The sequence below is a fragment of the Myotis nattereri genome (genome assembly GCF_964212035.1).
Source record: "Myotis nattereri genome assembly, chromosome: 5".
NCBI classification, from domain to species: Eukaryota; Metazoa; Chordata; class Mammalia; order Chiroptera; family Vespertilionidae; genus Myotis; species Myotis nattereri.
The window spans coordinates 28934239-28960602 of record NC_138080.1 but is presented as its reverse complement, the minus strand read 5'-3'; the positions used below and the strand labels follow the sequence as shown (position 1 = coordinate 28960602).

The following is a 26364-nucleotide window of genomic DNA, read 5'->3' as shown; positions in this document are numbered from 1 at the left end:
CTCTCCCAGAGCCCCACCTGGCCCGGCTCTTGTTCTGGCTGGGCCGGAGAGGCAGACGAAAGAGTTGAGTTAGCCGGCGCCCCCTGGCTCGTCTCCCCCCGCCCCCCAACCCCGTGCCTAGCCCCATACCATCCCGAACACACCACTGTCACCGTAAAAGCGGCTGGTCATGGGGCTGGGGCTTCATAAATGGCCGCCAACATGAACTACGAGCCGGGGGAGCGTGTGCCATGAAGGTGTGTTTGCAAAGGCAGGGAGTGATGCTGCCCAGGCAAAGGGAGAGACGGGTTAGGTTAGCATTCAGAGACCCTGGGGACCCGACGGGCCACCCTGGAGACGTGGGAACCGGGAGCTGGGGTGCTGTGCTGGTTGTACCCAGTGCCCGTGTGTGGGGGAACCTGCTAGTAGGTCTGGGTTCCTCACGTGTGTGTGCAATCACGGGTCCCAGAGTCAACAGGGGCAGGGCTGTCATTCTGTAAAGCGTTTGAACAAAACTTCAGGACTGGGTCGCCCCTGCCGATAGGTCAGTGGTTCTCAACCTGTGGGTCGCGACCCCTTTGGGGGTCAAACAACCCTTTCACAGGGGTCGCCTAAGACCATCGGAAAACACATATATAATTACACATTGTTTTTGTGATGAATCACTATGCTTTAATTATGTGCAATTTGTAACAATGAAAATACATCCTGCATATCAGATATTTACATTACGATTCATGACAGTAGCAAAATTACAGTTATGAAGGAGCAACGAAAATCATTTTATGGTTGGGGGTCACCACACCATGAGGAGCTGTGTTAAAGGGTCGCGGCATTAGGAAGGCTGAGAACCACTGAGCCTGACTCAAAGGATTTGTTGGCTATGAGCGGATAGAAATTGAAACAGGCCAGTTCCCTCAAGCATATTTAAAACCACAGGCCCAAATCACAGCTCCGCGTGCCCTCAAGGCCAACGAAAACAGGGCCGAGTTCCCCTCAGCATGTCAGAAATCACAGGCCCAAAGCAGACGTGGCTTCCCACGAACACAAGAATGAATGAAACTTCTCAAGAATACTTAAAGCACAGGCTGCGATCGAGCCCTGCCGTGCCCGTGAGTGAACGGAAATGCGCCCAGGGCTTCCCCGAGGAATCCTGAAGCCAAAACCGAGGGCACACCCTCACGTTCACAAGTAATGAGTGAACCTCTCTGAGCGGGTCTGAATCACAGGCCTGGACCCGAGTGCTCAGCGACCTGTAAAGGAAGACGGGTGAGTATCTCCAAGTGGGTGAGAATCGCAGGCTTCGATCAGGGTCCCTGGCACCAAGAGTCCGGAAATCCAGTCCAAGCTCCCAGCAGACCCTGCCTCCTAGCTTTGTTCGTGGCTGTCCCAGGGGAGTGACACGGGACACGTCACTTGGGAAGCGGAGGAGGGTCTGCCCCATTAACATTCCTACTTTCCCCCAACCTCAAGGCTCTGGGGAAGCAGGAAGGCAAGTATTACCACAGAGGCCCAGAGAGGGCAGAGAGGCTGCCCCAGCTCACATTGCATTTCGTAGAAACACCGAATTAGACACGGACTCCTTCCTAGGGCTCCTACCCAGGCCCATTCTAGTCTATTCTCTGGGGCTAAAGTCAGGCCTTTGAGACTGCCTGTCTCCCCGATCCCTCAGGCTGCAACCCCCAGATCCAAGCTGCAGAGCTGGGAGACCCCTTCTGTGCTGGTACACTCACTTTACCGATGGGAAGGGCTGCATACAGAGCAATGGTCTCAATCTGGCTTCTCCCACTCTGGGTGGGCATGGGAGGCGCCTGAGCAGGAGGCGGCCCCACGCCCGCAGCCAGGTGGCCTGAGGAGCCACCATGGCCGGACTCAGCCCTCGAGCCACAGACAGCAACACAGACACAGAGAATGGAAGAACTCTGGGCAGGGTGTCAAGGAGGAGACATGTGGAGGGGGGCCTGAGGCAGCCCCCCATGGAGCCTGGGGGGCGGGGTGGGCAGCGAGAGAGCATGAGTGGGTGGGTGGGTGAGTAGAGAGCCTCTTACCTCGGATCGGAGTGCTTTCTGTAAGGGAAGCAGAGAGAGTCAGGTGAACGACAGGAGGCAGTCCTGGGGGCCGGGGGCCCCAGGGAGGTCAGGCCAGGCCACGAGCCGAGCCAGCCTGGGTCTAAGGATCTTGCAGACCCCGCCGAGGGGAGGGGGCAAGGCTCCCAGGAGCGGGGTGGGTTTGCGGGCTTATCAGTCAGGAGGGCTTCCCACAGGCAGGCAGGCACTCCTGGGGAAGGGGGGCATCGAGGCCCCGGAGGGCTGTGCCCGGCCAGGCCTGCTGGCTGCCTTCCTTCTGGGTGGAGGGAGGGAGGTCAATGACCTCCCTTCCTTTTTCCTTCTTGGGAGAGGTAGGGAGCAGTAGGGATCTCAGGAATCGTGTTAGAGACGGTGGGAGACGGGTTAGTGCCCCAGGGCCGGGCATTAATAAAGCAAAGGGAAGGTGTTACAGACAGGCCAAGTAGGAAAGACAGGGGAGGGTAGTGAAGGGGGTCAAAGGGAGAGGGAGGGCCTGCAGTCTCCTTTACTTCCAAAAGGAAAAGAGGAAAAAAGGGCTGTGTGTGTGTCCACGTGGGTACGGGGACAGAGACAACTCGGGAGACAGGAAAAGGAGGTCCCGGACTAGAGTGTCCCACCCTCTGCTCATCTTCCGGGGGGGGGGGGGAAGGGGTAGGGTATCTCCCCAACTCCCCCGATGACAGCTCATAACCCTGCTGAGGACAAGGGGACCCCAAGGCCAGGGCAGAGATATTGAGGGTGAAAAATAAAACAAGCCCAGGCCCATTTTACAGATAGGCAAACTGAGACCCAGAAGGGCCAGGGAATTGTCACACCACGAGTCAAAGGCAGGAGTGGGCCTTGAACTCAGCTATCCAGCCTATCAGGTTGGGGGCTCTCTACCTAAACTTTTTGGAACCACCATGTTCTCTCTTACAAAATCCTCAACCTGACAAGGCCCCTCTCTCCTCTTTACAGAGAAGAAATGAGAATTTGCCTAAGGCTGCAATGTGGAGAACTAGAATCTAGGGCAGTTGGGAGTCTGGGTCAGCCCTTGCTTTGGGCTATTTCACTACACATAGATTATGATGGTAGAAGCTAGAGGCTAGCGAACAGGACTTCTTCCCAAGATGCCCAAATAGACCATGGCCACTGTAGTGAGAGGAAAAAGATGTAGCCAAAGAAACATAAGAAGGAAAAATCATGGGCCGCTACCAGTCATTCTCAACTTAGTAAGAATTAGCCCAGCAACTGATTTCAGGGAATTCAGGCTAGATGCTGGGAAAAGAGGATGAGCAGTGCCCATGATCAGCCCAATTAAAAAACTCCCGTCTCACTGCAGCCCCGGGCCCCGGGGCTTCTGTCACTTTGCCTTTTTCCAGCAGTGCCAAGGCCCAGAATGGGGCAGGTGGGTTGTTGTACGCAAAGCTCCTGATTTCCCCTCAGCACCCAACCTGGGGTTGGAATGCCCCGTGTGGCCTTTTTTCCTCTTTCCCTTTTGGGCTCCTCTCTCTGCAGCTCCGTGGCGCCTGGCGGGGGAGGGCTGGGTTAGTAAACATGCCACGCGGAGTGGGTCACAGTTACGGTCACGGTGGCTGTTAGTCTGAGGGGAAGGGACGGGGGACACAGAGGGAACGTTAGTTGTTGACACGGTGAAGAAATGAGACTTACCAAAGGTTTCTGAACGTTTACAACAGAGGGACAAGAAAGAGAGAACAGGATCATTAACGGGTGGTTGTGCAGACGCCTGTAAACTCGTGGGTGCGGGTGCGGAGGGAGAGGCAGAGTAAGCAGATTTATTAGGGTCCACAAGGCAGCGTATGTTCGCTGAGCACCTACTACGTGCCAGGCGTTCCATCCCGGGCCCCTCACAATAGCGCCAGGGACCGAGACCCAGAGGGGACCTGCTCTAGGACACAGCTGACACTGACCCCGGCATCAGGTCCTGAGGTCCATGCTCTTAATCACTTCACTCTACAGGGGAGACGATGGTGGAAGCCAGCAGGGAAGCAACTGGATTCCCAAGGTTGCCATCACTCCCCCAGCTGAACCCCCAAAGCTGCAAATATCTCTGGCCATGTCGGGGGGAGAGGGGGTCAGGCTATCTCTCTCCCAGGTGCAGAAATTCCGGTCTTAATGTCCGCCCTTCTTCAGGGCCTGGGTCTTCCCTGGGGAGGGAAACAGAAAGCAGAGGGTGGGCGGACAGGCTCCTGGGAAGATGTGGCCGGGCAGTGAGTAAGGGGCACTGAGAACGATGGGGAGGCCTCAGGCACGGGTGGCTCCCAGGTGGAGTCCTCAGAGGAAGGGGAGAGAAAGCAAGAAGAGGTGTGTTCCAACGTGTGGACCCACAACGGACTGAAACAGGCGTGAGTGCACATGGGCACAGCCCTACCACCCGCGTCTGCACGCACAAGGACTAGGGGGCTGTGGCCCGAGATGCGCGCACGTGGGGGGACTGCACTGGGTACAGGTGCACGGAAGGGACTGTCACATGGGTACACGTGTGGCTGAGATGTGCACAGACAAGCTCTGCCCTAGGAGGGAGAAGGCGAACCATGTGCTGATGACATGGCTGCATGAGCCACACGTCAGATCACACATGACATGGCTGCATGTGCCACAGGTCAGATCACACGGGGAGCCCAGACAAACACATGGACGAGTCGTGAAGCAGGGGAAAACGGACACAAGACACACACAGCCCCCAGACACGTGGGCTCACAGATGGGGCACGTGGGTGCTATGCCGAGACGACTGTGCTCCATCCCTGAGGTGACCGAGGCCTGTGCTCTGCCCCAAGGTCCCCTAGCCCAGCCCGGGCCTCGACAAGCAGGCGAGGCTGCCTGTCTGTGCCCCATAAAGACAGACCTCACCACCATCCTCTGCCTGCCTTTGCCCATAGCTTCCTTACTGCTTCCGCCTTGGAGACACTATGCCTGCAGCTCCCCATGGTTCCCCACACCTTACCTGCCTATGCCTCACTCTGTCCTCTGGAGACGCCTACTACTTTAGCACAGAAGACCCTCTCCCTAGGCCACCTTCCGTGGCTCCCATCCTCTCTGCCTGTCTGTCCCCCTGTGTCCTCACTGCTGGGCACTGCAGACAGCCACCATCCTCTGTGCCTCGCTGGGAACTCACTGTGCAAAACGGCCCATTATGTGCCCACTCAGCAATAAAGAACTCTCCTCCTATCATCTACCACAGCTCCATCACCCCTGCCAGTCTGTGCCCCATTATATCCCCACTGGAAGACACACCCATCGTCAATGCCCCCCACGACTGCCCCCCATCTCCGCCTTTCTACCTCCCATCAGCCCACAGGGCCTGGGCCCTGGAGATGCTGCCCTCCCCCTGCTGCCCTGTGTGGCTCCCAGATCCTCCTGCCACCTGCACTCACCTGATCTCAGCTGCTTGATGCGCCCGTTGCTGGCACTGGGGTCCACAGGCAGGAAGTCCTTGAACCAGGTGATCTCGGGGTCAGGGTTGCCGCTGGCAGCACACAGCATCGTCGCCGTCCGCGTCCGCTCCACCACCTTCAGCTGGGGGCCCATGTCGATGTTGGGGAATCCGGGGGGCAGCTGGTCCTCTGAGGACAGAGATGGGAAAACAGGGCAAAGGCCCAGTCATCACACGCCACCCCTCCAGAGTAGGGCTTGGCACAGCCACCCTGGATGGAGCCACGGCACCCCATTCCCTCCGCGGAACAGAGGGCTGTGGTTGCGGCCCATGCAGGGGGCGCTGCAGGGAGGGCAAGTGGCCCCGGTCCCAAGTCCTGAACGCTAACTACGTGCCAGGCTCTGTGCAGGTGCCTCCCTGTGCCCTCCTCAGAGAGGGGGCCTATTTCAGAGGGGGAACCGAGACTCAGACAGACACGCACCTGTGCCAGGTCATACAGGCAGGACACAGCCAGGCCAGGGTTAGCACCTAAGCCTGGCTGAGCCCGGAGGAGGCTGGGATGGCAGCTGCAGAACCCCCAAACCAGGCCTGGAGCTATCGGGAGCAGGAGGACCCTGTCTGAGGTGGTTCAGGCCCCAGAGGTGGTTCTCATTAGTACCGAGAACAGCACGAGGCTGATGCCCAAACAACAGGGCCTCAGTGCTTGGCGCGCCGAGCTGGCCTGCGCATGAGGGAGGCTGGTCTGCCTGCAGCCGTCTGTGCTCCTGTTTCCATATGTGTGCATGCATGTTCACACATGTATGCAGCCGCACCCACACATGTTAGCACTTCCCATGTGCACGCAGCTCTGCTGGGGACCCCCTGAGCATGTGTGGGTGGCAGCCAGCCAGGGTGGGAGCAGGCACGTGGGTGCCGGGGAAGGCCGCGGCCGCCTGACGTTACTGCGAGCTCCTAATTAAACAAAATTGTTCATCACGCACCACATTGTGCCCTATTCCTCGGAGTTTAATTAAAACAACAGCGTGGGAGGCGTGAGTGGAGTCCACAATGAGATGGCGGGCGGGAGGGAGGGAGAGGTGGGGATGCGGGCCCAACAGCTCAGATGTTCCACGCTCAGAAAGGGGGCGGAGGGTGGGGGGGGCTCAGGGCCTGGGGCCGGGGAGGCCAGGCTCCTGGGTCAAATACCTGGGCCGCGTGCCCAGCCGAGCTCTCGTCCTTCTAGCAGCTGGAGCACAGGGAGCCAGGGAGGCCTTGACGGGGGCGGGGAGCAGAGACCAGAGACGTAGCCTTCCCAGATGCCCGGGGCACTTAATAGATTCACAGTTTGTTCTCTTAACTCTCTGAGAGCTTACAATGGAGGCCAGCACTGGGCACGGGGAGGCAGGCTGTTCCCGCTATGCCCGGGAAAGGTCAGGGCAAAAATATCTGCTGGGAGGAGCAAGGCGGGCCAGGCCTGGGACGCCTCCCTCCTTCCCCCTCCCCCCTCCCCCCTCCCTCCTCCCCTGCAGGACAGGCTCCAGGACCCAGGCCACATGAAGGGATGAGGCCTCTAGTTTAAAAGTTATTAAGGGTTTCCAGATGGTCACAGCAGAGCTTCTGAGCGCGGGACCCTGCAGAGGCCACACACCAGGGTCAGGGACAAAGTGCCCTGGGCCAATGGGATGCCTCCTCCCAGGGCTCCAAGCTGACCACAGCGCTGCCGCCCTGGAGGGCACTGGAAGAGCCACATGTGGGGCCACCTCCCACTTGTCTGCCGACTGTGGCTCATACTTGTGAAAGTCAGGGTGTTCCTGAAGGTGACAGGAGCAACCCACCCACCTGAGAGCTGCAGAATGGCGGGTGGCCAAGCTGGCTTGTTCAAAGAGAATAATAACAATGACAATAATAATAACAATATCAGACAGATAGACTTGGTCAAGTGCTCATTCCCCAAGTAGCACTGCATGAGCCTTGCACTTGTAGCGACCGCTCATCTCATCCATGAAACCATCCCTTGTGCTGAGCATCATTATTATCCCACTCTGGAGAGAAGGAAACTGCAGCCCAGAGAGGTTCATTAACTTATGCAAGGTCACACAGCCTCAGAGTGGCAGCGCCAGGATTTGAACTCAAGCTGCAGGCCCCTGGGCTAAAACCGCCTTGCGAAAGAGAAGGCAGTAGAGAGCAGCTGGGCAGGGATTTGTGGCAAGGCTGTCTGAATGCTGCTGGTTTATAATGAGGAAGCCATTTTCTTGTGCCCCACCCCCAGCCCACCTGAAAGACCAGCAAACAGCCTACTGAAGGAGTGTTACCAAAGGATTCGTGTGAGTGTATGAGGAAGTGTGTGTGTGTGTTGGGGGGGGGGGGGGTGTGCAGCTGTTTCTGCCCTAAGGGACTGTGTCTAAGGGACTGGCACACCCTCGACTCCAGGGAGAGCTCTGCCCTTCGGAGTCCTCTGTTCCTCCAGCCACAGTCAGACTCAGGCATGGGCAAGCTGGGCCAGGTGCACCCGTCCTGGGCTATTTGGTCCTCCCTTTTGGGTGGGGGCTTGGAAGCCTGGAGTTACTGAGGCATCTGGGGATATATGTAGAAGAGAATCAGCCCGGAGGCAGAGCGTGAGCTCTGAGAACCCTTGTATGAGCTCCTGGATCCAGCTGAACCTGAAGCTGGACACATACATTTTCATGACATGAACCAATGAACTCTTTTTCTTACTTGACCCATTTGGGTTCAGTCAGCCTCTTGTAATCAGAAGAGCATGACTGAGATAAAAAATGAGCATGGCTCTAGTCTCTGAAGGCGCCTCTTTGCTGCAAATGCTTACTAAAGCCCATCAGCAGGCTCTGAGCTCAGTGGTATTCGGGGCTAGAGAAGAGAGACCAAGGTCTCCCAAAGAGAGAAGCCAAAGCAAGATGTTCACAGATGCTTTTGGTGTTTGTCCCCAAAGCCTCGGGCCCAGTGCCTCCCCGCCGACACGGGGAAACCCAATACCTCGGAGGACAGTGAGCTTGGCGTGGACCGTGATCTCCCCAACAGAGTTCTGGGCCACGCACTCATACACGTTCTCATCCCGAGGCGTCCGCAGCGGCTGGATCCTCAGCACGGCCCCCGCACTCCCGTCAAACTCGATCGTCTGCCGTGGGCAGGGAAGAGAGGTCAGGGCCAGGCTGGGGTCCCAGGGGTCCAGGGAGGGGAGCTGGGGGCTGTACACACCTGTGTGAGGATGTCCTACGTGTATACACTACAGGCAGAAAACTGGGCCCGCGTATGTACAAGTAAAGAGTGTTATGTGTACATGGGTGTGTGCCATGCACATTGAGCATGTGTGACTGGCATGTGAAGGTGTGCTGGATGTGGAGACATGCCTGTCTAATCATGTGCCTGTGTCCAGATTCCTTTCTGTGAGCAGTGGTGTTGGCTGTGAGTCTGAGTGTCAGGTAAGACTCAGAGAGGGCAAGGCCCTGCTCAGGGCCACACAGCACAAGGGGGCAGAGCAAGCCAGCCTGGCAGGGCCCTTACTGGGCAGGCGGGGGGGCCACATGGCAGGAGTGAGTGGAAGAAGGGTCCCGCTGGAGAGGGTGCCCAGCCCGGCTTGCCTGGCCCTGGCTGCCCGCGTTACGTCGGGGGGGACATTTCTGTGACAACTTCCATGACTGAGCCGCTGCGGCCCCAGGCTACCTCCCCACACCCCCGACTCACCTCAAAGCGCTGCGAGTTGACTTTTTTCCCCTTCTTGTTCCAGGTCACCCGTGGCTTGGGGTCACCCGTGGCCTGACACACAAAGGAGGCCACACCTCCCGACACGCCGATCTGGTCTTTGGGCTCTTTGATGAACCTGGGGGGCTCTGGGGATAGAGCAGGAAAAAGAGGGGCTCCAGTGGGCCCAGGTAAGTGGCCAGGACCTCATGGGGCCATGCAAACATGCCCCCTCAGCCCCGCTGCCTGGCCACGGAGTTACCACGTGAGCTCAACAGGAGGCCTGGAGAGGAGGACGGTGAAGAAACGCTGCCATTGATTGCTCCTCCCCCCGCCCCCACCCCCACCCCTGCAAGGTACCTGTGGGTACCCCGGGGTCTGCACAGCCCTGCCTCACCAACCACCACCTGGATCAGCAGCCACACACACACTTGTATGTGGACACAGCCTCATGTGGGTTTACACGCTCAGTGCACAGGGGAGGGTGGAAGGGGAGACCCCCCGAGATTCTGAGGTCCCCAAATAACGCACCTGGAGGCCCCCCAGTGGTGACTAGCCAAACCCTGATGGGTCTTTAGTCTGGAAAAGACTTGGCAGGAGATACTTGGTCTGATCCCCTAGTGAGACATGTGGGTAAACTGAGGCACCAAGCAGGTTAGTAATCTAAGATGAGTGCCACCTCATCCTTCTGACAGTGCTGAGGGGCAAGGCCATCATAATTCCCATTTCACACATCAGAAAACCGGGGCACTGACCACACAAGACACCTGCTTCAGACACACGCAGCTGAGGAGGGGTCTGAAGCAGGCTGGCGCGGTGCCCACGCTGTCTGCCCCTCACACTGATCTGACATCGTCTCTCCACGAAAGTGTCACCTGGGAGCTACTATGTCTGTAACATCCTTAGAAGCCTCAACTCTGTGCCCAGGACAGGTGGCAGTATCCAGCCAGAGTTTAATAACATTGTTTCCTTTTTATTGACTTTTCACAGTAACCTCTGAATTGCCCAAAGGGATACTGAATTTCCATCCACAGTCCAACTACAAGGTCTCTCATAAAACGAATTCAGTTACTGCTGGATTTTTACCGGCAGACTCAAGGACTGCGCATACGAGGTCCTGAGGGGAGTAATCCATATTCCCAACCAAAGGGGAGTGATTAAGTGAATACTGGGCTCAGTATGAAGTGAAATACTATGCAGCTGTTAAAAAAGAAACAAGGATGCTTTTCAAATGAACTGTTAGGGGGAAAAACAGCAAGACATATCATGAAATGAAAAAAAAAGGGCTAAAAAAGTGCAGTGAATGCTCTCATTTGTGTGAGAAGAAAAATGAAAAGGGGAAGAGAGAGAGAGAGAGAGAGAGAGAGAGAGAGAGAGAGAGAGAGAGAGAATTTAGAAATAGTGGCTTCCTCCAGGGACAAAAACCATGTGGCTAGACACAGGAGGAAGGAGGTACCATTTTTAGATTTAGAACTATTTAAAGAGTATTTTAAAAAATTTTAAAGGATTGAATAAAAAGGTAAGCTAATTAAAGAAAACTATTAAGTAAAAGTTTGGGGTCTGAGGAGAGGCAGAAAGGGGCTGAACAACTCCAACTATAGCAATACTGGGCCTCAAGACCGGCGGAGAGCGCAGTGGGCCACCAGGTTCCCGCTGGAAACATCTAGCTGCTCAGAAGCACCAAAAAGCGCCAGGAAGCTTCCGGTTCCACGTCCGGGCGCCCAGTTTACCCCTCTCACCGCTCCGGCTGCACTTGGGCAAAACAGGGTGCCCATCAGTGACTTGACGGGCCTCACCTCCCTCGTCCAAGGCTCGGCTCCCACTGATGCGACATGTGTCTACGCTGGCATCTCCCCTGAAAATGGGCAGACCCACCGCGTGTGGCCAGTGCGACCTCATCCGACTCCTGTGTATCCCTCCGAGGCAGTCACTGGTAATCCCATTGTACAGACGGGACTACACAGATTCAGGACGGCTAACAGCCCTGCCCAAGGTCACCCCGCTCAGAAAGGGGAGCACCTGGATTTGAACCGGGGCCTCTCTGTCCCCAGGACATCTTACGCTCCTCTCACCTCCAGCCTTGAGCCTGACGTAGATGTTTTGCTCCGCACCGAGCCCTGGGCTGGGCCTGAGCCTGGGCTGGGCCGCCTCCCTGGCCCTGGCTGCTGGCTGCCCCTCCTCTGAGCCTCAGGAATGGTGACTGGGGCCATAAGGGTCCCTCAGCCAAGTTACAGGGAAAATCACTGCGGCCAGGTCAGGAGTCTCACTTCTGGGAAAATGCTCCCTCAGAACCGCTGGAGGGAAGGGCAGAGCAGCTGCGGGAGGCACAGCTGTTTATCGGAGCGGGGACACCCCCTACACCCACCAATCTGGGGAAGTGGACCGAGGGGGAGCACTGCGCTTCCTCCCCCCTGGAGTCCCTTCCTCCTCTCCTCCCTTCGTCTGGCAGCTCCAACCTCAGCTGGGCCAGCACCTACCCTGAGAGCCTTCTCAGACTGCAGCAGGCTGGGTCAAGAACCCCTTTGTCGTGGGCCACCACTGCCTGGTATCCCCATCACGGCCCTGATGCCACGGGGCTGAAATACCCGGCTATGTGCCACAGGGCAGGGTGGGTACGGGCAGCCCACTCTCCGGGACCCCATCATACCTCCTCTCTGTGTCCAGTGACCCCTGAGAAAAGGGGGCTCTTGACTTGGATGCGTATTAACGCCAGGCCCGATGAAGCTGCCTACGCGCCCCTGGGCTCCCCCTCCCTGCCCGACGCCTTCTCGGCCTCTCCCGGTGGCGCCAAGATCCCGGCCAGCCCAGGAGAGCTCTCTAGCCACTGCATCCACCACTAGAAAATTCCTGTGGGCGCTCGGATACGCTCCTTCTCTCCCCTCCTCTTCCTGGCAAAGGAGCCCGGGACCCAAGAAATATGCACTGGGTATAGCTGCAGTTTGCGCCAGCAAGCGCTCATTTTGCGCTAGGCCTGGTGGGGCTGAGCACTATTCTTCTGCCCGTGTCACAGACGGGCAAAACGGAGGCTCAGAAAGGGTGAGTGACCCGCCTGGGGTCACCCAGCTCGTGATGGGCAAAGAGCTGGGATTCCAACCCGGCCCTATCTGGCTCCCAAGCCCTGCAAACAGCAGGCTTGATAGCTGGGTCTTCATTACTGAGAGCACTCCAGATGCCCCGTTTCTTAGATGAAGAGACTGAGGTTCCGAGTGGTGATGCCAACAGCACGGAGGCTGGGAAAGGCCTGATTTCTGTTTTTCCACTTCAGATTCCGCAGAGAAGAATCTGGTGCCAGATCCAGAGACCCACCCACTGTCCTCTTCAACTCTGCCTGGGCCGGCCCACAGCATCCTGGGAAGGCCCCACAGGACCAGGAGCCATGTCCACAGCAGAAATCCCTCGTCCTGGCGCTGGCTGCTCCCCCAGGCTAGGCTCTGTGCAGCCTGACAGCCCCCACCTCAAATCTCTCCCCGAGGACCTCGGCCAATCCCTGAAGCCGGCAGTGCCAATCTTGGTGCCCATCGCCCCCCTGCCGGGCCCCAGATGGCAGGGCTCCTGCTAAACAGACCCACCTACTGGGGTCACGATGTCCCAGCCCGTAAGATGGAGACCTGGGTTTGCATCTAGCCCACTAGCAACGCCTAAAGTCACACAGTAATAATAACTACGGCTCACAAAGGGAACACCCACTGAGCCAGCTCCTGCTACACGCCAGATGCGGACATCCTGGGTCACACCCATATCGCCCACCAGGTCCCTCAGCTCCTAAGGTCGCTCACAATGGTCTGTCCTCCCCACAGGAGCCACCAGAGGGTGCCAGTGAGTCAGCTGCAGCCCCTCCTCTACCCACAGCCCTCCAGCTCACCTCCCTAGAGATAAAGCCCAGGCCTCCCCAGGCCCACACAGCTCTGCACAGCCTACCCCTCCCCTCCCTGCCCTCACTTCCTCTCCCTGCTCCAGCCACACAGACCTCTTGGCTGTTTCTCCAACAAACCAGGCCAGGTCCTGCCTCAGGCCTTTGCACAGGCTATTCCCTCTGCTTGGGGCACTTCCCCAGGTCCCTGTGAGCGGCACTCCTCAGCTCCTTCAAGCCTCTGCACAGATGACACCCACTCACTGTGACCCCCCCCCCATGCCCTCATCTCCCCGCTGGGCATGTCCACCACCCTCCCTCCCAGGCCAGATCAGCCGTTTCCTAAGGGGGTGAGATGTTTGCTTTGTCTCCGGTGTCTAACCTGGTGCCTGACACAGGGTAGGTGCTTATGTGAATGAACACAGTCCCTCCCAGGTCACATGATCGAGCCAGGATTCGAGCCCAGGACTAGAAGTCTGTGATCTCCATCCCTCATCACAATGGCCACTTTGTGGCCTCAGTTTCCCCACCTGAAAACGGGGATGAGGCCAAAGCTGGCAATTATCAGTGGAGCAAAATGGCGAGCAGTAAATATGTATTAATCCAACCAGTGTACTTAAATCAGTGGTTCTCAACTGGGGGAGGGGACGTTTTTGTCGGCAGACATCTGTAGTTGTCACATTGGGGGTGCTCCTGGCATCGAGTGGGTGGGGCCAGGAATGGTGCTCAACCCCCCACAGTAGCCAGGACAGCCCCCTCCCAAAGAATGACCAGGCCTCAATGTCAGCAGTGCCCACAGGGAGAAACCCTGTTAAATAATGAATGAAAAACTAAAAATTGTTAGGGCCTTTGGGTGATGACTAGATCATGAGGGTGGAGCCCTCCTGAATGGAATTAGTGCCCTGATAACAGAGGCCATTCCCACTGCAGGGAATAGAGCCCAGGAAGGCGCAGGCCCTGCCCTGGTGGGGACTGCACACATCACAGCCCAGCCATGCCCGGACTTTGGACTGGACGCAGTTTCATACCAAGGTGGGGAACTCAGGCTCTGGGACCAGGCAGCCCAGGTTCAAATCTGAGCATGGCCATTTCTTGGCGGTACTGTAACCTGGGTGTGCCTCAGTTTCCCCATCTGTACAACCGGGATGGTGATAACAGCATTCATCTCATCAGATTATGGTGGTTGATCTGAGGTGTTAGGCACTTAATAAAAAACAATGTGAAAACGAGAAAAAGCACCAGTGCACGAGACAGCTGTGTGTGTCTCTGGTGTTCTTACCTAGCAGCAATAACTACTATGCTTGTGGTAATGTGGGATTGTGGGCCTACTATGTGCCACGCAGCATAGAGGGCTTATCATGTGTCTTTGTCACAAGAATGCTGGGACAGGGATCATGTTATGATTCTCATTCAATCAAGGAGAAAATGGCAGCTGAGTCACTAGCCCAAGGTCACACAGCAGGTCTTCAGCAAAACCAGCCTGATCAAAGATCCGTTTCTTTCCCTCTGGTCTGACACTGTGTCCCCATGGGTCAGATCTTGGTGCTGGGCCCACAAATGACTCTCATCCTATTCATGTTACTGCCAGAAACGCAGCCTTGCCCATCTCCAAACTGTACCTATCTCTTTCCTCACCTCCATGTGTTAACACCTTCACCAGGAATGCCCTTTCCACCAGCAAACTCCTACAAACCCACAAAGCCCCCACTTCCAATGCCCTCTCTTTCCTAAGAAGCCTCCCCTGGCTCTTCCTGGAAAGGTTTGGATGCCTGTGTGTCTGCCACCTGGGTACTAGTGTTTCTACCTGCAGCAAGGGAAGGTAACTCTTTGGCTCACTCAGGAGTGAGGGACTTCAATTAAGTCCCTGCCTACTCTGAGCCTTAGGTTTCCCCCATGGGAAAATATGGAAGGTAATAGAATTGGCATGCTGGGTTTTGAGAGGCTGGAGGGAGATGAAGCAGGTAAGTCTGTATTTAGCTCTGGGCTTGGTACAGAGTCGATGCTGGGGAAGCAGACATTATCATCATTACTGTTATTGCTTTAATAACACCATCGTTATTAGTTACCTCTGAATCTCTCAGGACTCAGTGCATAGTAGGCATTTTACTCAGTAACATTCATGGAGCACAGAGGGTCCACTTGGCAAAACCAGGAGCCCCGGGGAGGACAAGCGTTCCCACAGGCACACATAAATGCGTGCTCAGACACCCGCACACCCTGCGCCGGGCTCTTACCTTCTGCTGCGCAGCCTCCGACCAGCAAGACCACAAGGAGGCCCACGGTACCAATCACAGACGCCACACCAGGGCCCCAGGCAGGCGCCATGCTTGGCAGTGACCTGCAACCTCCAACCTCCACCCTGGAGGGGGGGATGGCCCCAGTCCCTCACAGAGAGGAGTCGAGCTGAGCCAATCGTCAGATGAGGCAGCGTCTGCAGAAACAAGGGAGGGGCCGTGAGAGGGGAGCAGGGGAATCCAGGAGGCCTTCCTGGGGGAGGCAGCAGGAGGAAGGGGGCAGCAGAAGGGTCACAGGTTGGGGAAGACAGGATTACAGGATGATGGGGGAGGCACCTAGGGTGATGACGGGTGGAGAGAAAGTGCTGAGCCCCGACTACAGACGGAACATTTGTGTCCCTGCCCCAAAGGCATGTTGGAATCCTAACCCACAATGTGATGGTATTAGGAGGCGGGGCCTTTGGGTGAAGATTAGGTCATGAGGGTAGAGCCCTCCTGAATGGGATTAGTGCCCTGATGACAGAGGCCCCAGAGAGCTCCCTCACCCCTTCCACTCTGTGAGGACACAGCAAGAAGCCAATGTCTATGAACCGGGAGCTGGACTCTCACCAGACACCGGACCTGCCCGCACGTTCACTTTGCACTTCCAGCTCGCAGAACGGTGAGAAATAAATGTCTGTTGTTTATAAGCCACCCAGTCTCTGGTATCGTTACAGCAGCCCCAAACCCCGCTGAGTCCCAACACCAGACCGAACCCCAGATCTGGACAGAAGCCCTGACTCCAGCCAAGCCCCAAACCAGAATTGAACACCAGCTCTAGCATGTGCTCTGAACACCCAATTTCTCCCCCACATAGCCTGGAACTCCGGAAGGATGAGGTTCCAGCTAACCCTGCCCACTGTCCTACGACCCGGCCCGTTCGGCCACGTCAGATCCTCCAAGCACACACCTGCTGGTCCTGCCCTGCTTTCCCACCTGCTGTGGCTCCCGCCGCCCCCGGAGGAAGCCGCTCCTGCTGACAGCCACACCGCCTGAGCCCAGTCTCCCCTACAAGCCTTTGCCCCTGCTGCGCCCTCGGCCAGAAATGCTGTCCCCTCCCTCCCAACACATGACAAGTCGCAGCTCAGTTGTCACTTCCCCTGGAACCCTCTTTGCCCCTCGAGGGTCAGCCCCCCACCCCATTCCACATCCCACGGCCTCAGAAATGACTAAGACCATCCTCCACAACATATACCCTAGATGGTAAATTAAATGGAATGTTAATCACTCAGCTTCTGTTTCTCCCACAAGAACCTAAACTCTTCTAAAGGCAGAAGGATTCCTTGTTGCAAGAGCAGAACCCTGGCTGGCCACCTCCCCAGTCTCCACTTTGGCCAGAGTCACGGCAGAGGGTTGGGGGGGCAGGGAGAGACCCAAGGATAAGGCCCTTTGGCCAGGGCAACCCTGCACCCACCCCAGGCCGCACTCTGGGTGTGTCCGGGCCATGGCCACAGGGTCGAGTGCACATAATGATGGTGCAGCCCCTATCATCTGGCTCCCAAAATACCCTGCTGCGGTCACCTCGCCCAGCCATGGAGCGGCCCCAGGGGAGACTGGGTGGTGGCAGGTCATGACCCAGGGTAGAGGGTGAGGAAGCTGGGATGGGGGGTGGAGGTAGAGGGGCTCAAGCTGCACACAGTCAGACTAGTAACTGATGTGCAGTCAGAACAGACTCAAAGAAGGAATCTACCCAGTCAAACCACAGACAGGCACTCAGTCAGACCACAGACAGACAGGGAGACCAGAGACAGCCACAGATGGCTGCACAGTCAGGCAACAGAGATGGGGCCACACGCAAAGTCAGGCAAATAAAATGTGCACATAGTCAGACCATGAACACAGGCAGGCACAAAATTATATCTCAGACACACACAGTCAGATAACATACACACACAGCATCACGGTGGGGCAGGGACTACGCGTACATGGCCAGGCCGCCAGCACAGGCAGATCAGAGATGCACAGGTCCACATAGAGGCCACAGACACACAGCAGACAAGAAGCTCACACAGGGTCACAGGCAGGCAAAGAACACTTGCACACAGTCAGACCACAAACACAGACAGGAACAAAATCAGGCCACAGACAAACACAGTCAGACAAAATACACAGGTAGGTCACGGTGGGGCAGACAATACACATCCACAGTCAGACCACTAGCACAGTCAGATCAGAGACACAGCCAGACAACAGACACACACAGGCAGTCAGGCAAGCAATACAGGTATATGATTGGGCTGCAGCGAAATAGAAATATGGAATCAGGTCAGAGATCTGCGGTACACGGGAAGGTAAACTAACACACGGACCCCAGGCTGAGATGCGTGCACACAGTCAGGCTACAGAGACAGGTCACACAGCACACCACGCTTCCACCCAGCCAGACAGTAATCCAGACATACAGAGCCGGATCCCCTGACCCACACATCCGTGCAGACAGGCATGTACACAGACTATAATACGCACTCAGACACAACCCGTTGGGGACTGGGCAGCTGGAGAAACTGGAACTCGAGCACAGCCCCTTGCTCTGTACCCCAGCCATGAGACCTTTAAGAGTAAAAGTGGCTGATGAGGAAGGTGGAGGCCCCGCTGAGGCCAGGCCGACCACAGCAGCTGGCCCCACCCACAGATGCACATCTGCTTGACCACATCTGGGGAGAGGGCTCAGGCCCAGACCACTTTGGTTAGCTGGGTGGGCCCTCAGCAAGCCTCTGGGGAAACCAAGGCAGCACAGCAAGCCTGCAGCACGGAGGGGCTCGAATGCAGGGCTGCCCAGCCTATGATGGGCCCCCAGCGGAGTGACATCCTATTCCAGCCTCTGTCTCCCCACCTAGAATACCAGCTGGCAAGGGCAGGGGACACCTGCAGGAAATGCCCGGTGTAGGGGAGGCCCGAGCTACAGCTGCTTCCCCCACTCTCCACAGCCCACGGGAGCCAGGGGTAGCGCCTTCTAAACAGGCAGCTCCCATTACCCCCTGGCTCCTGCAGCCCCGGCCTTGCTGGGCCCCTCCCTGCCTTCTGATGTGCGGGCAGGATGGGCTAATCCAGGTGCAGGCAGGCGGAGCCAGGAGCTCCCGACTCCCTCTAACCCAGCCTGCTGGGGTCTGGTGTGGGGAGGGAGAAGACACAGCGCTGGGAGCTTTCGAGGCCTGGATGATGAAGTAGGAATGAGGGTGGGCACCCAGGACAGAATCGGAGAGGAGAGGGTCAGTCACCCCTCAGGAGATAGAAAGTGACAGTGCCTCTTCAGCCCCCGTGAACTCAGGAGGAACTTGCTATGACAGAGGTTAAGACCCTGCAGAGCCATGACCCTCCTGCTTCCTAAGAGTCCCCGAGTGTGGGGTCATCTGCAAGGGACCTGGGGAGAACATAACAAGTCCTGTCGGCTCTGCCTTCAAAACCTATCCCCAATATGCCCGCGGTTACTTTTGCCTCTTCCTGGTCCAGCTCCATCATCACCCACCTGAGCCAATGCACTGCCACCCTCACCCCCATAGTCTGTCCTCACCCCAAAGCCAAAGGACCCCTGTGAGCACCTGGGTCACACCCCATCCCTCCTCTGTCCATAGCCCTTCTGGGCTACCCAACTCCCTTGGGGTAAAAGCCCAAGTCCTCCCCCAACCCAGAAGGTCCTGCAGGACCTGCCCCTGTCCCTCCCTGCCCTCTCCCCACTCGCTCACCTGCTCTAACCACAATGGCCTCCTCACTGTTTCTCCAACAAACAGGTATGGTCCTGCCCCAGGACCTTTGCACTGGTTGTTCCCTTGCCTGGATCTCTCTGCCTCCAGGTTTAATGTTAATATTATTACTTGGCTAAGAACAAAAGGTGAATGGAAATAGGGGTGGGTGTCATCCAACAAGAAACAGCAAGAAGCAGTACCTAGAGGCCCTAGGAGAGAGATGGGAAGAGATTAGGGCAGAAACACAGGACAGCAAGGAGTCCCAGGCAGCTCTGGGCAGGAAGAGACGTGGCCAGGTTGGCATCCAGCCAAGTCTCCCTGCGCCTCCTTCAGGAAAGCAGCCTGGGGCACCAGCCCTGCCACTGTCAAGAAAGGGAAACTGAGGTAGGCGCGTTGGGGCTGCGGGATACCACAGTGCCTGAGTTCCCGGAAGATGGTGTGGCTGTGAACACGGGAATAGCCTCTGGTGGGAGCTGTAGGGAATAACAGGCAGCAAATGAGGCTCGGCCAGGGCTGGAGAGGAAGGAAAGGAGCAGCCCCGGGACCTGGAACCAGGGTCCTGGGAGGGTCCTGCCCAGCTGTCAGCTGAGAGCTTTCTCTGTGCCAGGTGCTGAGCTGTCCACAACCCAGCAGCCAGTTTTGGTGGGGAGGGGTATGCCCCCTTTCAAAGATGAGGAAACTGAGGCTCACAGAGGAGGCCCTAGGCCAGCCGTGGGCAAACTACGGCCCGCAGGCCGGATCCGGCCCGTTTGAAATGAATAAAACTATTGAAAAAAAAAGACCGTACCCTTTTATGTAATGATGTTTACTTTGAATTTATATTAGTTCACACAAACACTCCATCCATGCTTTTGTTCCGGCCCTCCCGGTCCAGTTTAAGAACTCATTGTGGCCCTCGAGTCAAAAAGTTTGCCCACCCCTGCTCTAGGCACTTGCCCCAGGTCCCCAGCTGGGTCCTGGCTCCTCTGGACCTTGAGTCCAGAGCCCATATTTAATCGCATGACTGTCCTTCCTTGGCCACTGGGATCTCAGGAAAGTGAACGACCCTCTCAGGGCCTCATACAGCCTGCTGGGCAGCCACTGGGGGACCCCAGCCTGTGCTAATGGGGGACGAGTGGGTGCCCATTCCAGCCAGGCGCCGGGGCGTGGGTCACGCGATCCATGAGCCAGCCTTGTGTACCCACGCAGAGCAGGGAGCATAAAGGGGTGATTATGACCCAGGACTGCGAAGCGCACAGGCCGAGGCGGGGTCTCCTGGGGCCTGAGCCTGCCCAGGGCCTCTCTCTGCCCCACCTGAGTGTTCATCCTGCGCAACTCTGACCCTTAGGAGACCTCCCGCGGCCTTGGCCCGGGGAAGGGAAGCTGGTGATGCTGGCAGTGGGCAGTGGGGCCGAGGACACCTGTTGCTGGACCACCTCTCCGCCCTCACACCCACCCCCTAGGCTCTCCCTCCTCACCGCCTCCCTTCTGGGCCAGGAGACTTTCCTCAGGACAAAGCCCCAAAGCCCCTCAAGGGCAGGAGCTGGGCCTCGCTGGATAACTGTGCCCCCAAAGTGCCCAGCAGGGTCCAAGCTCTAGCTCTGAGTCACTGGTGGGCCTCCACGCCCCACACTGGGAAACGCTCAGAGTTAGGCCGGCCCCACCACCTTCCCAGAACTCGGGCGAGGGAGCTGCCTTTGACTATCGGTTTGTCTCAGGGGCTGTCCCAGGATCAGGAGTGGAAGGGCGAGCCCCAGAGCAGGGGAATCAGTAACCCCAGCTAGGTGTCCCCGTGTGCCAAGCCCTCTGACATGCTCCATGAGCTTCCTTCTGTTTGACATTTGAGGAAACTGAAGCTCAGAGAGGGGCTGTTGCTTGCCAAGGGTCACCCAGCATGGAAGGGGCTGGGCTGGGATTCGAAGTCAGAGACTGGTTCTCATTCGAACCCAGAGCCTGCACTCCCCGAGTGCCCAGGCTGCCAGGCTCGCTCCTACCAGCATGTCCCCTAGCTTCGTAGAGGAGCTTGAGATACCAAGATCTTGGTGCACCCCTACCCTCCAGGGCTCCCCAGCTCCTCCGCTCAGCGTTCTGGGACCTTCCCAAAGGTTCCCACTGTTCCCAGAATGCAGTGGTCTGCATGGGGCCTCTGGGCCTTTTTTAACTGAGTCCATCTCACAGGTACACCCTTCCCCAGCTGCTCCACCTGTCAACTCATCCTTCAAGCTGAAGCCACAGATCCCCCCACCCCAGGACTCACCCTCAGCTCAGTTCTGACCTACACCCCTGCAGCTGGGATTGGCTGTGTCTGCTATAAAACCTCCCATGGGTCTCATCTGCGTCCATTAAAATCCAGATCTGCTGACCCCAGTGCCTTGCTTGCCCCACTGGCCTCTGGTTCACACAGGGGTATTTGTGTATGCTGTTCCTTTTCCCAACATATCCTTCCTCCTTCCCCATCAAACCTCAGCCTTCACACGTATCGTGTCACCTCCTCCAGGAAGCCCTCCTGAATGCCCCAGGCTGGATCAGGACCCACTCTGGGCTTCTCCAGCACCCTGTGTCTCCCCTCACAGCTCTGCCCCCGTCATGGGCCTGTCATCTTCCAGGATGGGGGCCTTCTCCCCACCCTGAGAACATGGCAAGGCCCCAGCATGTACTGGATGCCTACTGCATGCCTGGCCCCACCTGGCACTTTACCCACATCATTCTTGTGGTCACATCCATTGCAGAAGTGGAAACTGAGGTAAGAGGGAGATACTGCAGGCAGGGGTGGCCGGCACAAACACGGCCAGCTGCAACTTCCATCTGCTCTGTCAGCTTGAGCCTTAAGGGGTAGGAGTGAGACTCGGGGAGGGGCAGGCAGGACATGGGGGGCTGGGCCCGGCGGGAGAGTTGAGGAAGTTGCTCTGAAGAGCGGCCCAGGACTAAAGAGAATCTTGGGAAGCAGGACTCTGGGGCAATAAAAGGGGTTGCTAAGGCAGAGGTTTGGTCGGCCGATAGCGGGAGGTACACAGGCATGGAGCTTGGGGTCAGGAATGGGAGGTGAGAAGGTGGGTGCTGGTGTGCTTGCCCTAACCCCCTCAGTTTATTAAAGCCCCAAGAGACACAGCGTCAACCTGGGATCCACAGGCCAGAAGGGCGCAGGGACAGATGGAGAAACTTTCCGTGAGTTTTAGGGGTGACTAAGAGCAGACATCTCTGTCACATACCCCCCACCCCCACCCCCCATGGTCCAGCCGCCTCCTCCAAGGCCCAGGTCCCGAGGAAGGAGGCAGAAGCCCCCCAGCAGAGAGCCGTGGGCTGGCAGCTCAGGCTGCCCAGCCAGGCTCCGCCTCCAGGAGGTGGGGGAGGAGAAGGGCTGGGGGCCAGTCGGGGGGAGGGGACCCCACGGAGCATAACGGTCAGGAGTTTTCCAAAGTGAGGGGGACAGGCCTGAACGGGGCGCACCGGGCAGTGCGGGCTGGCGCCGACTCTGGAGCGTGGCTGGGCCAGGCCCGAGCGGGAGGGGGTGAGTGGGGAACGCAGGAGTACCCCCTCCCCTCCCGGGAGCCCAGAGGGGGGACAAGGAGGGAAACAAAGCCCAGGGCAGACTGGCCCTAGAGGAGCAAGAGAACCCCAGGTGCACTCACCCCGCGGCTCAGCTCAGAGATCGGGGTGCCCCGCTGCAGTCCCCCGGTCCCGCGTCCACTCTGAGCGGCGTCCACTCTGAGCGCTAGCGCCGCGCGCGCAGGGAGAGGCCGCGGCCCTAAGAGCTCGGCCTGGGGGCGGGGCCGGGGGTGGGGCTCCGGACGGAAGTGGGGCGGGGGACAAGCGGGGGAGCCCCATCAGGGGGCCCTGGAAGCCTCCAGGGGGTTCCTGTGGGGGAAAGCCTTCCAGAGGGTACTATGCACCCCACATGCACATGCATGAGAGAACACCCTGAGACACCCCCCCCCCCCCCCGTTGGGAACCTGATGACAGAGGGAACCCTATCCTGCTCCCCCTCCCCTTCCAGGTGCTGATCGTGGCCATGGCAACGGATGGAGGGACTGGAAGCCCGAAACAGCAGAGGGCTCCCCAAACACACCCAAATACTGAAGGTCGGATAAGGGGCAGAAGCAGCCCCACCCAGTCTGAGCTGGATGGCAGAGGCCGCGCCCCCACATTCACAGAGAGCCCCAGAGGGTGGGGGAGGGGTGCAGGCGCAAAGAGGCTAACCCCCTTGGTTGGGGTCTGGGGGGGATGAATGGGGACACGGTGGCAGAGGCCCCCACCTTAGGCACAACCCTGAGGAAGGGGCGGAGAGCGCAGGCCCAGATTGGAAACAGATGGGGCCACCGTGCCAGGCCGGAGACACCCGATCCACAGGGAGGGGTGGGTGGAAGGAGGGGGAGAGGGAGGGGCGGCCCTGCCCAGGCAGCCAATCCCGGCCGTGCTGCTGCCCCGGTGCGGGTTTGAAAACTCCAGGGCTGAGACAGGGAACGCAGCGGCCCCTGGGGTTCTGGGAGCTTGGAGAGGCGTTTGGGGAGGGGCGGAGACCCTAACGGAGAGCGGAGGGCACCGCAGGGGGCTGGCTCCCCATCTGCTCCCACCCCTGGCCCCGTCCCACCATTAGTGCTCGGGAGGACTCCGCTGGCTCACAGGTATGGAGCTCCCGGTGTGCACTAAGCGCTGTGCCTGCTCACCTCACCCAGCATCACCCCCATTTCCCAAGCGGTTGGCGGAGGAATAGAGAGGTTCACTGTCCAAGGTCAAAAAGAGCAGGGACTGGAACCAAGGTTTGGGTCCAGAGGATGAGCCCTTACCCACAATGCTGCGGGAGGCCTGGAGTGGCGCAAGGTTGGGGGAGGAGAAATGGACAAGTTGCTACAAATTTAAAGCGTCCAGGGACACAGCGGGGTTGGACAGAGGCCCCACCCTCAATCAGCGCACTGCACAGCGGGGCAAAGGACGGGCTTGCCGGGACGGCAGGCAGCTGTGGGAGCTCAGAGGAGGCCCTGATAAGGGTTCAGGGACAATTCACTCCCCAAGGTGGCTATCCATGCCCTGCTATGGCTGCCACAGAGGGTCTATTCCCCACCTGGGCAATCTGCCCCTTTCCCAACCTGTGCCTCAGTTCTCCCCTCTGCAAAACAGTGTATGATGCCACCTCCCCTAGCACTGGGAAGGCCTGCCCTGGAGTTCCCAAAGCCCCGAGCGCACAGTAGGTTCTCTGTGAATGGATGTGGACCATACAGAACACATAGTAGGTGCTCCTAAACACAAGATACTCCAATATCTCCCCTCTCCACAGCCCAACTATGAAATGCACACAGTAGGCACTTTATGGGGCGCTACACTTGGCACCCCAGCACCACACGGCGCACACGGGAGGTGCTCTGTGTCAACATGGATGTGAAATCAAGCAGTGTAACCTCCTCCTGCTTGGCAGGGAACACAGTGGGCCCTCAGGAAATGCCACCAGGAGCACAGTGGGTGCTTTGCTTGCATTGCAGGCTGATGGCCCAGGCACAGGGCTCATTCATTCACTCAGGAATGAATCCAAGCTCTCCCATGTGACCTCAAGGAAGAACCTGTTTTCCCAGCTTTGTTAAGAACCAGGCCCACAACCGGCGCTCAATGAATCCAATGAATCTAGATGTCAGGCCGCCTGGGGCAGAAGTGCCGGTCTCTGGGCTGTCCAGGCCCCAGGGGATGGTGGCTGAAGACCTGCCACGCCCTCTCCAGCCAGCCCTGCCCTCTCTGGGCCTCTTGCCCATGTCTCCTTGGCGATGACCTCTTGCCTCCGTGCATGGCAGTGAGCACACGGGCTGGGAACACAGCCACCTTCTAGGTAAGGGTGGAGAGATCTGGGCGAGGAACAAGGCCTGCATCTATCTAGTCGACCCCAGCTGGGTGACTCCATCCACACAGTAACCTGAATGTCCCCAGTCACAGCTCTAATCACCCCATTATTTAACTGCCTGGTCCCGGGCCTGCCTCTGCCACCAGACTGACCTCCGAGGGCAGGGCGGGGTCTCTGTCTTGATCTGAGCACACCCCTGTACTGGGTCCCAGCACCCAGCAGAGGGCATGCGTGGAACACAGCGGGTTCTCAGCAAACCTTCACATGAACAGCCAGGACCTCCTCACCAACCTTATTCTCCGCAGGGGCCACAGCGCACGGCACCCTCGTCACAAAGCAGGCATCTTCACCCACTTTTCTTTTTCCTTTTTTTTTTCCACCCACCCCTTTAAAATAACAATTTCTGAGCACCTACTGTAATGAGCCATGACTGGTTTGAGGCACTAGGGGCATAGCAGTGACTAAGTCTGACAAAGATCCCTGCCCTCATGGAGCTGATGTTCTAGCGAGGGCAATGGAAGGGAAACAGAAGAAATAAAATAACCAAGGATCAGTTAGCAATAAGTGCTATGAAGACAGACAAACTGGGGGAGGAGGGGGGGTGCAGGGGTGGGGGGGGAGGGGATTTCAGTCTTAAACAAGGTCAGGGAGTAAGGAAGTGACATTTTACCAAAGACCTGAAGGAAGTGAGAGAACGTGAAAGAGGTATGGATGCTTGGAGGAAGTGCGATAGGGGAGGGCATAGCACATGCAAAGGTCCTGGGACAGGACCGTGCTTGGATGGTGGAGGAACAGGGAGGAGGCCTGTGTGGCTGGAGCAGAGTGAGTGAGGGGGGATAGAGGGAGGAGGTGAGGGCAGGGAGGGGACAGGGGCAGGTATACAGGGCCTTGTAGGCCCCCAGGGAGGACTTGGGCTTTTACCCCTTGGGAGGTGGGAGCCCTGGAGGGATATGGGCAGAGGAAGAGCAGGACCTGACTCAAGTGCTCACAGGAGCACTCTGGCCACGGCAAAGACATATACTGTAGGAGGTTAGGGGGGTCCAGAGGGCAGGTGACTACGCATATTCAGGACAGCAATGAGAGGGCTGAATCAGCTGGGAGCGCAGGAAGGGAGCAGGGCAGAAGTGGGCACATTCTGGATAGACTGAGAAGGCAAAGCCAACAGAATTTCCTAAAGGACTATGGGGCATAGATTAAAGCAGGGACGCAAGGACAACTCCAGGGTTTGGGCCTGAGCACCATGAAGGCGAAGAGCTGCCACCTCAGGGAAGCCCTCCCTGACTGTTTTGCCCTCCCAGTGCTCTTGAGGGCTGACCCCAGGAGCTCCCGAACGTGCAGTTATGTCCTCTATATGCACCAGGAGGAACTGTCCTTGGGGAGAAGCATGGGGCTCGATCACGTCAGCCCCTGCAGCTGCATTTGGGGGGTAATTTTTTTTTTCAAAATAACTTTTCTTCTAATTATAAAATAGGCGCGCGCAGCAGAAAATTTAGAGAAAATCAGCATAAAGAAGAATATAAAAATTGCCCATATTGCAGCCTCTCCTGGAGAGAAAATGTGAGCATGTGGTCATTTTCATTCATTCTTTCCACAAACATTTATTGAGTACCTACTGTGTGCCAAGCCAGTGGGGATGCAGCAGTGGGCATGACAGCCAGCA

At 57.6% G+C, this 26364-nt stretch overlaps 2 protein-coding genes across 2 annotated transcripts in view; one reads left to right on the top strand and one right to left on the bottom strand.

The window, feature by feature from the left end:
- The window catches only part of KDM4B (lysine demethylase 4B), a 254493-nt gene extending 234835 nt beyond the window's left edge, over nt 1-19658 (top strand). Inside the window, exon 9 of the transcript XR_013995997.1 lies at nt 19611-19658. The gene's annotated coding sequence lies outside the window, so the exon portion shown is untranslated. The remainder of the gene's footprint in view (nt 1-19610) is intronic.
- Nucleotides 1-26364, bottom strand: part of PTPRS (protein tyrosine phosphatase receptor type S) — a 100834-nt gene that overhangs the window by 45585 nt on the left and 28885 nt on the right. Inside the window, exons 2-5 of the mRNA XM_081091514.1 lie at nt 15180-15376; nt 9099-9244; nt 8391-8532; nt 5422-5610 (exon numbers count right to left, since the gene is read on the bottom strand). Of these exons, the coding sequence (XP_080947640.1) occupies nt 5422-5610; nt 8391-8532; nt 9099-9244; nt 15180-15270 (568 nt within the window). The 5' untranslated portion in view covers nt 15271-15376. The remainder of the gene's footprint in view (nt 1-5421; nt 5611-8390; nt 8533-9098; nt 9245-15179; nt 15377-26364) is intronic.